General features: G+C 36.8%; 1 protein-coding gene across 2 annotated transcripts in view; it reads right to left on the bottom strand.

Annotated features, from left to right (window-relative positions):
• Positions 1-16,196, bottom strand: part of SLC2A9 (solute carrier family 2 member 9) — a 78,648-nt gene that overhangs the window by 8,861 nt on the left and 53,591 nt on the right. For both annotated transcript variants that reach the window (XM_027642945.1, XM_027642944.1), the window contains exon 10: positions 14,949-15,024. In XM_027642945.1, coding sequence (XP_027498746.1) covers positions 14,949-15,024 — 76 coding nt within the window. The remainder of the gene's footprint in view (positions 1-14,948; positions 15,025-16,196) is intronic.

Raw genomic sequence — 16,196 nt, forward strand, 5'->3', positions numbered from 1 at the left:
CTGGCATATTGCTGGCCTGACAGTAACCCCTAGGGAGTAGCTGTCTAGTAGATGGAAGTCTCAGTTTATGATCTTTGGCTTCTTTCATTCCCACTGGATATTTCAATAGAAATATTTCTATTTTTAGAGAATAAAACGTGGATTGTATTTGCTGATTTGCTACATATTTCAGTTAACATTACATATTAGACATGTATCTACTTGCAGAATTGTCTCATTATGGTTTGGAGAACTGCAAACCTAGTAACATCAGTATTCTGCTTCTACCAGTTTCTACCTCTAGGTCCTCATGTGTGCTGGTATTACCTATCTCACCATTTAGCTTTGTAGGCAAAATCCATGTACACGTGTACTACGTAAGTCCTTTCTCTGTTTTAAGCATTTTAACAAGTTAGTGTGAACAATCAAAAATGTATTTATAGAAGCATTTACTTTCAAAAGCCTCTGTAACAATCCTGATTTACAAAACATATATAAATTACAATGAAAACACCACCAAAGACTGGTTCTTCTCCTTGCATGTCCTTGCTTGATCTACATGCTCATCTTTTACACTGCCCTTACTCTTGGACGTATGTGAATACATCTCTAAGTGCATTATAGCAATGCATTGCCCCTTGTGCTCTATGGCACTGAGCTTAAACACACACACCAGAAGCTGTCCTACGAGCAGTGTGAGATAGGCACTTATGAACACATAACATGACGTGAAGATGACACGTTATCAGATATTCTTTCATTCCAGATCTTTCAGATGCAGAGGCCATGAATATGTGCATAAAAGAAAGGCAATGTGGTGCAGCAAACAGCTGTTCTCTCTCATGAGCTAATGTGACTTTTTGTGAGAACACATCTAATGTATTAGAAAAAGCTTCAACTGAACTTTCTGTCCCAAAGACTGCCAGTACAGATTACACCAAAAAAGTAGAGAGCAAACAAATGTATTTACTCCTACTTTATACATAGGAAGCTGAAATATGGATAGTTTAAGCCTTCCAAACTGCAGCTTTGTGTCTTTCTAAAAGATATACCTAGTATCAGAATTCTGTGATTAAAAAAATTAACCTCTCCCAGCAGCAGTCTGAACATGTAGAATAAGCAGCTAAACATGCATAACTGAACAAAATTCAAGCAACATGTGGTCTAGCAATCCTTGATGGCTTCCACTGGCCATCCTGTCATATACTTGGGATTTGGTTCAAATGGCAGCAGTCACACATGTTCTGTCAGCATCTGCTTTAGGTCTCAAATGCCATGAGGTAGCAGTTTTCCAGGACCCTTACCCCTTGCTGAGAGGAACTGAAGGACTAGAAACACAGAAATCATGTAAGATGACTTATTTATGATCATTTATTCTGTCGTGCCTTTGCTGTAGGACAATCTACAGAGGTGTTGCTGTTCTTGTCAGTATAATAAAAAATGCTGTTGGAAAATGCAGCTGGAAAAAGAAACATTGTACAAGAGAGGAAAAAAGCTGGAGGCAGAAAAAAAAAAAAGAAAAGTACAAAAGAACAGAAACTTATCAGAAATTATAAATATTATGGAAATGAAAATGCATGGGCACTATCTTGGAAAAGGGACCTTGAAAAGGTTCCTTGAAATTCCAATGTAATTTCTGAGACATATTAATCATCACTAACTTTCAAAGGTTCTGTGGAGGAATGGGAAGGCTGGCATAGACAGACCTCCTGAGTTTCTCATGGCATAGACAGACCTATCCACAGCATCACAAAATAGAGAAAGTCAGTTTCTGTGGAGGGATGACTTAGAAAGGTCACATGGATGAACCAAGGGCCTGAAAAGCAATACTTGAGTTATGTGAAGGACAGGTCAGGTCTAGAATCATGAGAAACTGGATGAAGCCAGGCCATTGCTGTATATTGCTATATGGCTGGAAGAGCACAGACTTGACCTTAGGATGATGAAGAGGAGGGCATGTGAATGCCTGCCAAGGACCATACTACTGTGAAGAACACACTCTGCAACTGAGTGAAGTGGAAAAAGAAATTTAGATGAGCCGAAGGAAAGATGACCTTAAGACACAGCCAGTGAAGGCACCTGAGATCAGCTGAGCCTACAGCCCCAGGATTCCATGCTCAGCCATTTCAAGCCATCAGAGACGTGCTCAAGGTCTTCCTTCCTCCTGGAACTTACTGTTCTTTGAGATACAAATCTGAGTGCATGGGGTCGAAAGAAGCTCTGTTATGCTTTGAGTGCATAAGTTGGATCTGAGCTGTAGAAATCACAATATTATGGCATCTTACCAACCACTCCTTACAGTCTTTGTGCAAGGCACCCTGTATAATCACTAGGCCAGATAGGTCCATACTGGCCTGTGTTCAAACGTGGATGCTTGGAAACCACTGCCAAAAGCAATTCAACCAAACCACTGTATTTTTGGAACAGTCTTTAAACACTTTTTCATGAGTTTTGCAGCTTTAATGTGTATTTGAATGTGGGTGAAATAATTCACTGAAAAAGCTACCTGACGATCTTTCTCATGGTGGATGAACCTGGCATTGGCATTTCCCATGGAAGGCTTTCTTAACAATTTTATCTTTATTTTAGCTCTGATCACAGAATCAAAATTGTGTATTAAGATTTTCTGTAAGAGTTTTTCAGCAAGGTAGCTTCCAAACAAGAATTTAAAGAGGATGCATTAACCCCATAATTATAGTGATTAATTTCTAATGCTTTGTTCTTTTCAGCATTGCAGAGAATATAATGGAAGAAGCTCTTAACATACTGCAGTGGCAGTAAAGAAAGACTGTTATACCTGTTAGCAAACTACATCTACTGGAAAATACAAATGTCTTATTGCAGGACTTGTATATCAACAAGCTGTTTAATGAAAGGAGATTAAGCACATGACACAATTAGACATGAATAAATACTTTTGAATCTGCATATTTTGTTAATTTCTCTTTGTAATTCGTCTAGTGACATAGAATCAGTGTCATGTACTGGTAAAAATCCAAGTCTCTACCGAGTATTCCTTATGTATGAATTTGGAATGTTAGAACAAAAAAAATATTCTTGGTATCCATACAACAGATTTTCAAATATGTATTTAAATTTTCACAGGTATCAACATATTTTCTTTCGAAAAATTAAATACATATATTTACCATTTTGTTCAGTGAGCATTTATAAATAAACACTGCTTAGCAGAAGTTACATGAATCAGTGCAAAAATCTGAAAACAGAAAGCATGAAAAAGGAAGGAAAATGCTGAACTCCTCATTCTATTTTTATCTAGTACCTAAGTGGAAATTGAAGTTGTGGTTATATATATGATTTATGAAAGGAGACCATTAAAAGAATAAATGCCTAATACAAACCAGAGAGATTTATTACAGTGGTAAATCACCTCTAAAGGTGCTGGAAACTTTGTGCTCTAAGAACCAGTAAGGAGAAAGGAACTCTGTCCCTGAGCTAGCAGCTCATCTTTCAATACCCACCCAAGACAAATCGCCGTGTGTTCAGGCAGTGGCAGCCAGAGGGTGCCCAGCCCCACCAGCAGGACCACCCACGGCCACTCAGCCTTGTGACCCCCTGCACGACTCAGCACCCCAAATCCTGCCCATACAGGAGGGAGTCTGGGAATCCCAAGAGTCTGATTAGGGCAAGAGACCCCAGACCTTCCAATTCCACGCTTTGAGAGGAATCTTCAAAGGGAGATGTTTCGAGAAAACAAACTACTTTGCAACAATGTTCCCCCCAATGTTTTTTTGGGGAAAAAAAAGTCTGTGCAGCTCTAGATATTATCAAGCAAAATGGCTTTTGTCTGCAAGGTAAGGCATGTAGGGAAGGCTGGTATATCCTAATAGGGTTGGAAGATAAAGTACTGTCTCAATTAAAGGTTTTGCTATTTGTAAGTGCCCTCTAGAGTGCAGCTGTGGGAGAGAAGCAATGGAAGTGAGGCAAAAATCCTGAAAGATAACTGCTGGAAAAACAACTCAATATTCTTCAGTGAGAGAGCAAAAGGCTGTTAGTTTCCAGCCAGATCCTAGCTATTAAAAAACCCCAAACAAAAAAAACCCCAACCCAACCAACAAACAAACTCCCCAAAAGTCCATGTCAAATCCCATAGGAAAATATGCTGCAGGAATACTGCCAGTGAGGGATGCAATGCAACTACTGAGTTTCTTACATCTCTGTGGGTCTATAGATAGGAGAAGAATTTTGCAAAATGCGTATCTCAGTCTTTATAGAGGTGTTCTGTCACCTGTTGAGATTATTTTAACTTGTACTTTGTATTTGATAGAATAATACACCACTAAATCACAACATTAGTCAGATATGACAACTGTATTGCCCAGCTGATCCCGCTGAGAGAACTGGGAGCAGAAGGTGTGATAGAGATGTACTGAGTCACAGCTTCACACTACAGACTCTGCTATCTCTCTTTAGCTCTTCTCCACAGGAGAATTAAGCAAAACAGGCACTTTGCTCGTGGAAAAGGTATAGTTCATTAACCACATTAATTTGAATCTTTTCTGCCTTAAAGGCTGCTTGGATAAAGAACATTTAAAGCTATGTCAGTCTATAGCAAACCAAAAGTACAAACCATAAGACCAAATAATACAAAATCTTGGAAAACCCAATAATATAACAATTAGTACCCATAATTATTAAAAGATTTTTAATACAATATTGTGTGAAAGGCTTATTACATTGATTAACTGCCCTTTGGTTTAGCATCTATAGAACCTGTTATTCTACCAGCATATAGAAGGATTGGAGATATTCTGAAGTTTGTTGCTGCAAAGCAGTCCAGTATCATTCAGGGTAAATTAGAAAAACAAAATAAGCAATGGTGCAAACCAAAAATATTGATATGCTCTGTCATAAAATCATTAGTAAAAATGTTATTTCTTGGTTCTCAGGTAATTTATACTAAAATGGTTGACATACAACAAGGCTATTACATAAAAAACCCACACAACATTCTTTCTAGGTCCATTTAGGCAACTATTTCTACTGCAGATATTCCCTGCAACTTTGTAATGCAAAAGACACAAGAATACACTTATCTGAACCATATGATAATTTCCTCTTCAGTGAAATTCTTGTCCTCTTGAATATTAACTAGTGCATTTTCCTATATTTTTTATTTTCATAAGTCAGTGCTCTGAAGTAGAATTTTATGAGCAGTCCTTTACTGACTGAATCATTTTTCTCTGAAAATCTGTTCAGTGAAGGCAAAATATTTACTGAATAACTGGTGAACCCAAACAATTTCAGTACTTTTAAGATATTGCTTTTTACATGACCTATAACAATTCCATTTTAAATACAGCTGTTTTCTGGAAGCCTGAGGAATGTATTTAATTTTTCATAACTTTTCCTCTTTTGCCTTTTTTATTGTAAGAAAAACCAGCAGTGTGTAGGCCATTCTACCAAATTTTGAACAAAATGAATACATTCTTTTTTTGTTGTTTTGGTAACACTTTCAAGCTATTGGGGTATTTGATTAAATTTTTTGTTTGTTTTTTTATTGTTGCTGTTTGATTTTTTTGTGTTGGCTTTTGTTTGTAGAAATTGAACATCAACATTAAATTTCTGTTGTGGTACTTAGCAACATTTCTTTTTGCTTCGCAATTATAATTTGGCTTAGCTACTGAAGAATAAAATACAATTATAAATACACTCAACTTGTAACTACATGTAAATAGTCTTTTAAACATTTCTGCTATATTTTCAGACTCACTTCATCACATCACAACTCTAATTACAGCCCAATTTTCTGTTCTTCTATCTGAATGTGAGGAAAAAAATTTTTGCTGAGCTATGAGTCTTCATGATAGAATTAAATTTATAGTTACTCTCAGTAACAATGATGATTAACATAATTTCTGTTCATATTGCATTATTAAAAACAATTATCTCAATGACAAGTACCATGATGAGAGTTTTTACTTCAATAATAGCACAGAAGTGTCCCTTATGTATTCTCCCACTATAGAGATGGCAGTATTGTGCAAATGCCTGAATTAAAGACTCACAAGTGTGTTCAGTCCTAGGTAAGAGAAATATTCATACAGTTGCATCCCTATGTCAGCACTGAAAAGAAGGAAAAATCCCAACCCCTATCTAGTCTAGGCTTATTAGTTCTACAATAATCTTCGGAAAGAAATGAAAAGCCATCAGATGTAATTTCCCTGTCAGCAATTCAGGTTGACAGTCCATTAGTACAGAATGCTGCTGATTGTGAACCTATGAAAGCTAAAACAGTCTTGAAAACTCAGTGTGGCATGTCAGGTTTTCCTCATGAAATATTTTAACAAACAAATCAATCGTACTAGCAGTGCACAATTTATGTCATTGTGTAGCTGCACTCATCCTGAAGGGCCCCAAGAGTAAAAATAGTGGACCAAATTTTCAGAGAAGCTGGGACTGAAGAGTTCTCCCTGTCCTTCTCCTGTTTAAGATGGGTAACAGACCATGTCTTCACGTTTTTTGTTTATGATTTCTGGAAACTCCTGGAAGTTTTTAGGACACTTGTCCTGAAATGCCAGTAATTAAAAAATCTGGCTGCTGCCACAGGGTGGTAGACAGGGTATGAAAAGAATTAGATGTAGAACTAATTAATGTAGGACAAATAAAAATATTTTATTTTCCTTATTGTGGCTGATAACCAAAACAAATTTAGCAAATAGCAGTATCTATTTGCTACCAAACAGGAAGGAAAAGGAGGTGAGTCAGAAGAAGCCCTTTGATTAGAAGTACCAGCTTGAAGAAAGAAAGTAACAGTCTTCCTGTGAAAAGATATAAGCCTTCTTTCTGATGAAACTCAGAAAGAAGTATCCAAAGGCATAACAGTGTTCCCAAAAAAGTGAAGTTTCTGGAGTAGGACAGATAACATCTGGAGATTCAAAGAAAACAACTGCTTACTCGGTCAAACTGACACCGTCTGACTACCCTTGGTCATGCAGTTGTCCTTCTGACCTATTTTTTGCTCTGGAAGTCTCTTACTGGTCTCTTACTTATTTAGCTTTCTATGGAGTATGTTGGTGACCAAGAAACACTGTATAGACCCTAGACCAACTTTAATTGCAACATAAAACTAATAAACTTCTGCATTCAGATGTCAGCCATGGAACTCAGCCAGAAAGAGATGAAACAAACAGAGAACTTTTCTTTGCTGTGCATGGTGCCTGGGCATAAGGAAAATAAAATATTTTTATTGTCTTACATTCATTAGTTCTACATCTCCCGTTCTACAAATTTATTAGTTTGCACTTTTGTAAGTATAAATATTTTATACTAATTCACAGAAGAAGCAGTATATTTTTTTTACTAGGCTTTCCATATCCAATCCCCATTAATCTGAATAACGTACCTAGGTCACTTACACAGCTTCAGAATAAATTAATTTTTCATGGTTACATGAAGATTTAAAACACATGGGTACATTTTTTCAGCAGTAAATTTCTTCAGTTGTGAGCCATCAGCAAGTAATAAATGATTATTCAGGAAAAGCTGCTAGTTCTGGTAGGAGGAGCACTGTCAAGTGTCAAAGTATTCACATTTTGAAAGCTTCAATTAAGATAATTTGTGGAATCTATTGTTAGAGGGATAAAGTTGGTAAGTTTTCCTGCTGCTAAGAACTCCAGGTGTCACCTCCAGCAATTCCTTTATCCAACAGATACAATTACCTTTCAAATACCCAGGGTTAATTTTTCTTTAGAACTACCACTAATTATAAATAATTGAAAACACCTCTGCTACAGAACTGGTAAAAGTTACACATTTACTCTCTGCTGCTCTTGGAGAAGAATTCAAACAAAATATAAAACAGGTATTGACCCCAAAATATATGTTAAATGATGCTGTATTTAATATATTCAAGGGTCATGCTATCCTCCCCCTCAAAAAAATAAACAAACAACAAAACAGTGAAGATGTGGCCAGATTTAAAGCAATTCTAGTTTGATTTCTTAACAGCCCCAAAACTCATTTTGTTCCCTCAGAGGTAATTAAAAGGGAAATTCTCAACTACTTGACTCAATAGAAGTATTTGAAAATACTTCTGCCCCCACGCATAGGCAGAAGCTTTTTCTATTGCTAGAGGAAACCAGGAAAGGAAAGGAAAGGTAAATCAGGCCTCCTGTGGCTGCACTTCACCGTCCACACAGACTAAGACAATGCCATTAATATGGCAGGCTGTGATGGCTGGCAGCTGGGAGGCTAAAACACCAGTCCTGGGGATACTTGCATTGGATGGATGGCAGCCTACAGCAACGGAATGTCACAATAGAGCTGGGAATGGGGCCAGAGATCCCTCAGCCAATCTTCAACTGCAATGGGTTTGTGCTGTTTCCAGTTTATTACAAGTTCCTGAGCTGAGTTGTAACTCACATTTGGAGTATTTAGCTGATTTTAGAATGGTATATTTTAAATCTACTCTTGCGTCCACAAAAACCGTACAACTATCAACAAACCAAACCTTTTCCTAAATACCTGTGAAAACTGAAGGATATTTCTACAAAAATACTCTCCATGTCCGATGCAGGAACCACTTGGTACTATCAGAGGATGTTTGTCTGCTGGTAAGATTGTAAAGGCTTCTTGTTTAGAGAATAAAATAAATTTTGAAAATTAACCTTTCAAATCTACTACTTTTTAATTAAATATAGAGCAACATGGGTTTATTTGTTTCTTTTTAACATCATAGACCTTTCTGTTACAAAAAGGTGGGTTTTTTTTCAACTCAAGCAAGCTCAAACTCTTTCTCGAAGTGGACTAGCATAATGCCTCTGTGGAAGGCCATAAGCATTAGAAACTCTTACATCTCTAAATGGAGAAGCTAAAACTTCACACAAAGCTTCTGTAAATGCCTGTTTCAGGCAATAATACCAACACCACCTTTCGTTTCAGTACTTTTATGTCTACACGTGGGCTATCACACCTCTGTTTGTGTTTCACATCCAAGAGATGATTTTTGTTTTCTTCACTCATGGCATTTCAGATCGAACAAACCTCATGACTTTCGAAGTGACCCTTTTATCACAACAGCTCTGCTGTCAATACAGCTGCACACTGGCATTCAGGGTAAGAGCACAGACTGATTTAAACTTTAAATACCAAAATATCTTTGATACACCTCGGGGCACAGCAGTGATTTCCTCTAAGTTTGGTTTAATTTATAATGTCAATTTAACATGCTGAATATACTAGTATCATGTTTCTATTTTTTTCAGCTGTGCTGGGGAAGACTTCACTCACATTCTATAAGCCATGACAAATATTATAAAACTCCATTATAGGATAAAACTCTAAAAAAAGAGACAAACGTAAGTGGAACAGTTTTCTGGAATGGCCTGGTTTGTTAAGGTTTCTGAGATGTGTCTGAAAATGCAATTGCTATAAAAAACAACAATCAAAAAATGAAGATCTTGCTACCATAAAATTACTTTTTTTTTCAAATTCCATCTGAGTGTGAATTTTGTTGATTTCCCTTTCCTATGATCAGAGTGTGGCTGGAAACATGCCCCTGATCTGATTTTGTCAACCCTAAATAGAAACCTATTTTAAAAGTAGAAATCAAGACAAAATCACACAGACTCAAGTTTAATCACACATAATTCAGCCTTAGCCATGCCCCACTGAACTCAGTAGGAATTCTACAGGATTTGAGACCAGAATAACTATGTCTAAGATGTTACATGGCATAAGACAGAAAAGTCAGAATGCCTGAAATCACTTAACCAGAGACTCCTGCTTTCTTCTTACTCTAGAGCCACTGATGTAAAAATAGCAGCTAGTGATAGAAATGAAGTCAGATGCTGATCTGCTTTATGCAATGACCATCTAGAAAATCTCTCTGGCCACCTGCACATCTTTGCAGACACCGTGGGCTTTCAGACAACGGAAACAGAGTAAGACTTTATACAGAGGATCAAGCATCTCACTTACAGATAAATGAAGAACACAGGACTTGAAGAATAAAAGAATCTAGGGTCAGATTAGGTCATGTGGTTCAAATCCAATCCTCAGCTGTTTCAGACAGCATTTAATTTATAAAATATGTTTGTTTCAAGTCTCATTTTACTGTTTCCATTGAGGAGCTGATACAGAACTTGTCTCCTCTAGCAGCTAGGAGTTTTCTTCCAATTTCCATTCTAAATTTGTTCATGGCCAGTTAGCATTTAAGTTTGGGTCTTTGTTTTTATTTTTTGTAGCAATATTTGCCTTCAGATTATTCTCCCTTCTCAGTGTTGTTTTTCCTTTTGTCCACATACTTAGAAACAGAAATAATATTTTCAGCCTTTTAGACACTATGAAGTTATTCTGTATCTTTTCATATAAAAATCTATTTTCTTCACCTTCATGGTAGCCCTTCTTTGCAGCTTTTCTGTGCTAACTACTGCATGAACAGTTTTGTACTCCAACATTCAGCTCTAAGTCATCATCTCAAAAATGGTGACATGATATATGACAACACAATGAGCATTTTTCACATTACAATACAGAGAGACAATGCATGACAATATGATGTATTAGATCTCTGAGAAAACATGTGCAAGAATGTGTACAGTGTTAATATAAAAAGAAAAATCTTTCAAATTACTTAGATAAAATATAAATAGCTATAAGGAAGACTTCCATGTGATACTTAGAGGTGTTATTCTCATATTCTCCCTTAGCTAACTGGCGTTTTCAGACACCCTTAAATTCTTACCCTGTTCTGAGTTTCCAAGCCTCTTTTCCTCTCCAACTCATACAGATATATATGTCCCATTACTAGAAATGGGCAAAATGTGAAACACTTAAGTCAGATTTCAACAAAATCACTAATCTCAAACTTGAAGTGCCACGAAAATAACACAAATTTCCAGCACAAAGGTGGCTTGAGTTATCATGATCAGACAATGGATATAAAAGCATATCCTCAGATTTCTGGAATTTCCCTGAGTGTTACTGCTTATTGTAATAAAAGCTGATTTTTTTTCCTTCCAGAGGACTCCAAGAAACTCTTGGGGAATGTTTGATGAAAGAAGAAACATTACTGGACACCTTGCTGTGCACACATGTAGGTGACCTCCCTCCCAGCTACAGTGGTTGAAGAGCTGGCAGCACACTTGTGCTACACAAACATTTTTTACAGATCTTACTGCCACAATAGGGTTGGGTGTTATCTCTGCTTATTTCCAATGATAAAATAAGTCCAGTACTCTAGTTCACCATGTTTTCAGGGCCAGAAAATTTGAAAATATTTGAAAGCAACAGTACTTATTCAATTTCTGAAATAAACTGTTAAAAGAAAATTACTTCAAAGCAAGGAATTTTATTGAAACAGTCCACCTCCTCCCATCTTTCTATTTAGTTAAAGACAGTCATCATACCTAGCCTCCCTCACCCTGGTTTCCGTCCCTTCTCCGCAGAAGTGCCTTGTCCATTTATCAAAGCTCCATAGAAAAGTGTTACACTTAAAGAGCATATGCTTCTAAGAAAGAAATATCAATAAATCTCTTCATACAAAGATAATGCATGGAAATGCTTTATGCCAAGTTTTCAAGTTTTCAAGGCCTTGACTGTGTTTTTGTTATGCTTGCTTCACTAGGAAGGTTATCTAGAAGTCCATGCCAACGTTGCCGTAATCCCCGGTTAGTCAAGTTGATGGGGTTGTTTTCTCCACATGTTCCACCATCTGGCACATCTTGACACATGGCAGAAAAACCATTCTCTGGTTCAGAGAATGAACATTCAATCGTTTTATACAAATTGGAAAAAACATCTAAAACAAGGACTGCAAGCCCCTCACCTCAAAATGCATAACAAACTCACTGACAGGTGAGGTCACATCCCTGCAGGCAAATCAGGAAACTGGATTGCACACATTCTCGGTCAGAGAGGAGGGTTCATATGTTTTTGCTTATTTGTTTGGCTTAAACTATTTGGCTGGGAGATAAAAGGAGCCAATCTGCAGCAGCTTTTGTAAAACTACAATGCACATTTTTCAATTCTCCCAGAAAAATTAAAAATCACTTGTTGGCACAGCAACTGTTGCAAAGGCACAGTGGGTGAATGGGGAATTCAAGATAACAACTAAAAATAAGCAGAACCTTCTCCCTTTTTTCTGTTTAAGTCAGTATATAGAGTGGCTTTCCAGAAAGAGATTGATTCTGCAGGCACAGTTTAACATGACAGTGTTCAGTGTCCACGAAGAGACAGCCACACAAATTGAACTGAGAAAGTGGTGATAAATTTTAGGCTTTCCTTTTTCCTTAAATATTATCTAAGGCAAAGTTAAATAAGGAAGACACTTCACATGTACCTAAGCCTGTCTATCACTATCCAAATTTCCAAGGTGCTGCATATTGTTACCCACCCAGTAAGAGCTTTACAAATCAATGCATTTGCTCATGATGCATAACACATAACCTGAACAACACATATACTCTTTAGAGATACGGAAAATGTTCTCTTACTATTTTTCTTCTATTTGTTTTCTCTTTTTTTTTTTTTTTTTTTTTTTTTGCTTTTTGTTTGTTGTATCCTTAGGAGCTAGAGCCAACCCCCTCAGTTCTTTCTATTTACTCTTTACTGGATGACAATTCTTCAGCTGAAACATATCCTATATTTATTTCAGGTCAACTGTGAGAGCAAGAAAAAACATTTCCATGATGCTAGATGTTGCAAGTAGGTGCACTTAAACTGTCTGAACTGCTTAAAACACTAGAAGGGAAGTTTTCAAGAAGTTTCATTTCAACATTTGACATTTTTATGGTATTCAAAATTCAAGGACAGTTCTATTTCACAGAATTCTTAAAAAAAAATCCCAACCTCAGTCTACAAAACATGTCAGCAACACAGTGGATGTAACTGAAACTGAGATATGTAAGAACAAAGGGATGGCAATATTTTTTTCAGTATTTTAGCAGTATTTTGCACAGAAATTAGTAACAAACTCTTTTCCCAAAAACAAGGGGAAAAGGAATATCTTGGTCTTCTCCCCATTTTTCCTCTAAAGCAGCATATTTTTTTCTGAGCTTTCCAAAAGAGGATCCACAGAATGACAACAATGTTTCATTAGAGTCACATTACACATCAGCAACTCTTTCTTCCCCCAAAGAAACCACAATCAATCAATTAAACCACTCCAGTGGTGAAAATGTATAAACATTTGATTAATGTTTAATGTCAAACTCTTTACAAAGAAAAAGAGGCAATAAATAGTGCATGAAAAAAGCTCTGAGAACTCAAGGGAACAGAAGTCTTACTTTCTGGTTTACTGCTGAGCAACTGTGAAAAAATCCTAAAAAGCAGCTGACTTTTCCCCTTTTTGTGGAGGACAACTTGTAAGAGAATCTTTGAAAATTTAAGCACTGTTTTGACATCTTAGTTTGTATGTCAGTTGAACTTGGATTACATTTTTCTTTATCTATCTGCAAATAATTTTCGTTAACATTTCATTTTTTGATAACTTCAGAATTCAATTCTCTTTAAGTATCTGAAAGCTAGAGCAATATTATTTAGATAAATACTACACTCAGACAAGTATTTGCATCTCTATTAAAATATGTTTTCCAAAGATGTGATTCAATTAGAATCCCAGGATAAATTAGGCTGGAAGAGACTTCTGGAGTTCAGCTGGTCTTAGCAGGGGCAATTTCTCATGAACTTGTGCAGCTGAGTTTTGAATAGCTCCAAGGACAGACATTTCATGGTCTTCTTGAGTGAAGTCTTCCAGCGCTTTATATTGTCATGTCCTGGGGCTGGCCAAGACAGAGTTATCTGCAGTAGCCAAGAGTGGCATGGCCAGGACTCAGAGGTTATTCTATACCACCTGATGTCATTTTCCAGTGACAGGGGAAGGGCATGGCAGTGGGAGTGGTTGAGTATTGTCAGGGGATTTCCATGTGAATTGTTTGCCTCTCTCTTGTACCCTCTGTCATTGGTATTGTTGCTGTTATTATTAGTTTTCTTACCTCATTGCTGTTTCCAGTAAATTATTCTTATCTTAACCCATAATCTTTACCTTTTATGCCTCCAGTTCTCTCCATCCCGCAGGGGAAGGGGAGGGGAAGGAGGGAGTGAGCAAGTGATGTATGGTTTGGAGTGATTTCAGTGGGAACACTAAATTGGAGAACACCATTCCGAAACCACGACATCTCAGTATAATTTTTTTTCTCCTCTATCCAGTCAGAGAAGGCCTTGCTGAGACTTGACTGTTGCTCTTGTCTTTTTATTCTACATTTCTGAGGAAGGTCTGGCTTTATCAATTTTTTATACCACAAACATGTTCTTTGTTAAAGAAAATGAAATACAAAAATTACAGCCTGTGAGTACCAGATTGTCTATAAAGTTCTACTCATCTCTAAGTAATCAAAGTTGAGCTGAGAAAGTAGTTTTGATAAACACACTATAACCTACAGAAGCAGTAATCTGAGGGCATCAGCTCTGAAATGCATACAATCTCTAGAGAACTGACAGGACATCTACCTTTTCTATCATATTCCTAAAGAGAATATGTGTAAACCCTCTCACCTGGGGCTTCTTTGTCTTTGGAAAGGAAGAGAACAAAGGAAGCACACACACCGTTGTTCTCTTCCTCCCTCTCCACCAGTGCCCCATTTGAATTCCACCAGCACTGAGGTGTTAACACAACAATTTTTACATAAAACACAGCTTCCAGTCTGAGTGTTTTTGTAGATCTTGAAAAATCACAGTGATCCTACAATAATAGTCAAAATTTTAATTTTTTAGGCCCTAATTCTGAATTATGCTGACACCTAAATGAGAACGCATGTGTACAGGGGTTTTTTGTCAAGAATACTCCTATCACTTTGTGTTTCTATCTTTTATTGACTTAGACCCCTTGTGGTATTCAGATAAGGGTAAAGTGAAGTTCCACACTTCACTTTGTTGACATAATGCCAGTGAAAAAATATCTGTTCTTTGATGTGCAAAGAAACATGAAAAAATATATAAAGACATACCTGGTCCAATGCAGAATGATGCAATGATTGCAAGGATACAAAATATACTGAGGTAAGGAAGCCAATGCACAGTGTTCTGGGTAGATAAAAGACATTCACATTAAGCATATTGTATGTATCACAAATATTTTAAAAATATTTTTTAAAAAACCACAGATAGTGTTCTCCATTATTCTTTATCTATTTCAGAATTTAGTCTAGGGTTACTTTAGAAAATCACAGTATTTCTGTAGGACCTTACTAGATGACCTGTATTAAAAATCTTGGTCTCTGTGGAATCCCTGTAGAGAAACACTAGACAAGCTCATGCAACACAGAAGTCAGAACTCTAAAAATTCGCAACTTCTTGTGCTAAACTTCAAGCCAATCTGGAAAAGAGGTTTTCTTTCCGATGAACAGATTAAGCACCTCCGTCCTCCTCAAGTATTTCAGTCATTTTTAGAAAGAGTAACTATGAAGGCCCATAGAGCGTCAAAGTTCACCAGTCAAAGCCTGGGCTGAAGACTAGACACGACAGGCTGCCAGTCGGTGTGAGAGCTGAATCTGAACCTTGCCCCTGGCGGAGCCACAGCCCAGGGATTTTTCAGCCATAATCTTGCTTTGCAGACAAGGAGAGCCATGTGTGCAAACAATAGGTAGAGGTAAAATCAGAACAAACTATAAATGCTTCTTTAAGGGAACTGTAAATGGCATCACTTATTTTCCTCCCAAGGCAGTCTTTCTTCTACTTCTAAGTAGATTTTTCTCTATTCAAACCTCTAAGTGATAGGAACCTGAAACATGATGAGCAATTTCTATGGAGTTAGAACACTTTTCTTAATCACGTATGCCTGATTCTAATACCATTAAGATGGGAAAAAACCATGGATGCCCATTTCCTTCTCTCTCTGACAGGTGGGGTTTGTTCCCCAGTAAAGTGTGAATGATATTTTTATTAGAATTTTACTATTTTTGAAAAGTTGGTTAAGATACATGTTACTGTACTATCAGAAAATATCATCTTGAATGGCACTGTAAAAATATGCTTATTAAAATATTTTATTAAGAATTAATTATAAAATAAATAATTAAAAATTTATTTAAAATATTTTTTTTTCAGTAAAGACCCTCATTTTGTGATGTGGTTTTTCTTCCAGTCTGAGTTATTCCTTTAGTTCTGTTGAAAACATGGTCTCCTAGGCATTAACATTAACCAAAAGGCTTGTAAATCTATCACAATTACACAATCTGGAGTTCTTGTTTAGGAAG

Source organism: Corapipo altera, unplaced genomic scaffold (genome assembly GCF_003945725.1).
Source record: "Corapipo altera isolate COAL_440 unplaced genomic scaffold, ASM394572v1 22, whole genome shotgun sequence".
Taxonomy (NCBI): Eukaryota; Metazoa; Chordata; class Aves; order Passeriformes; family Pipridae; genus Corapipo; species Corapipo altera.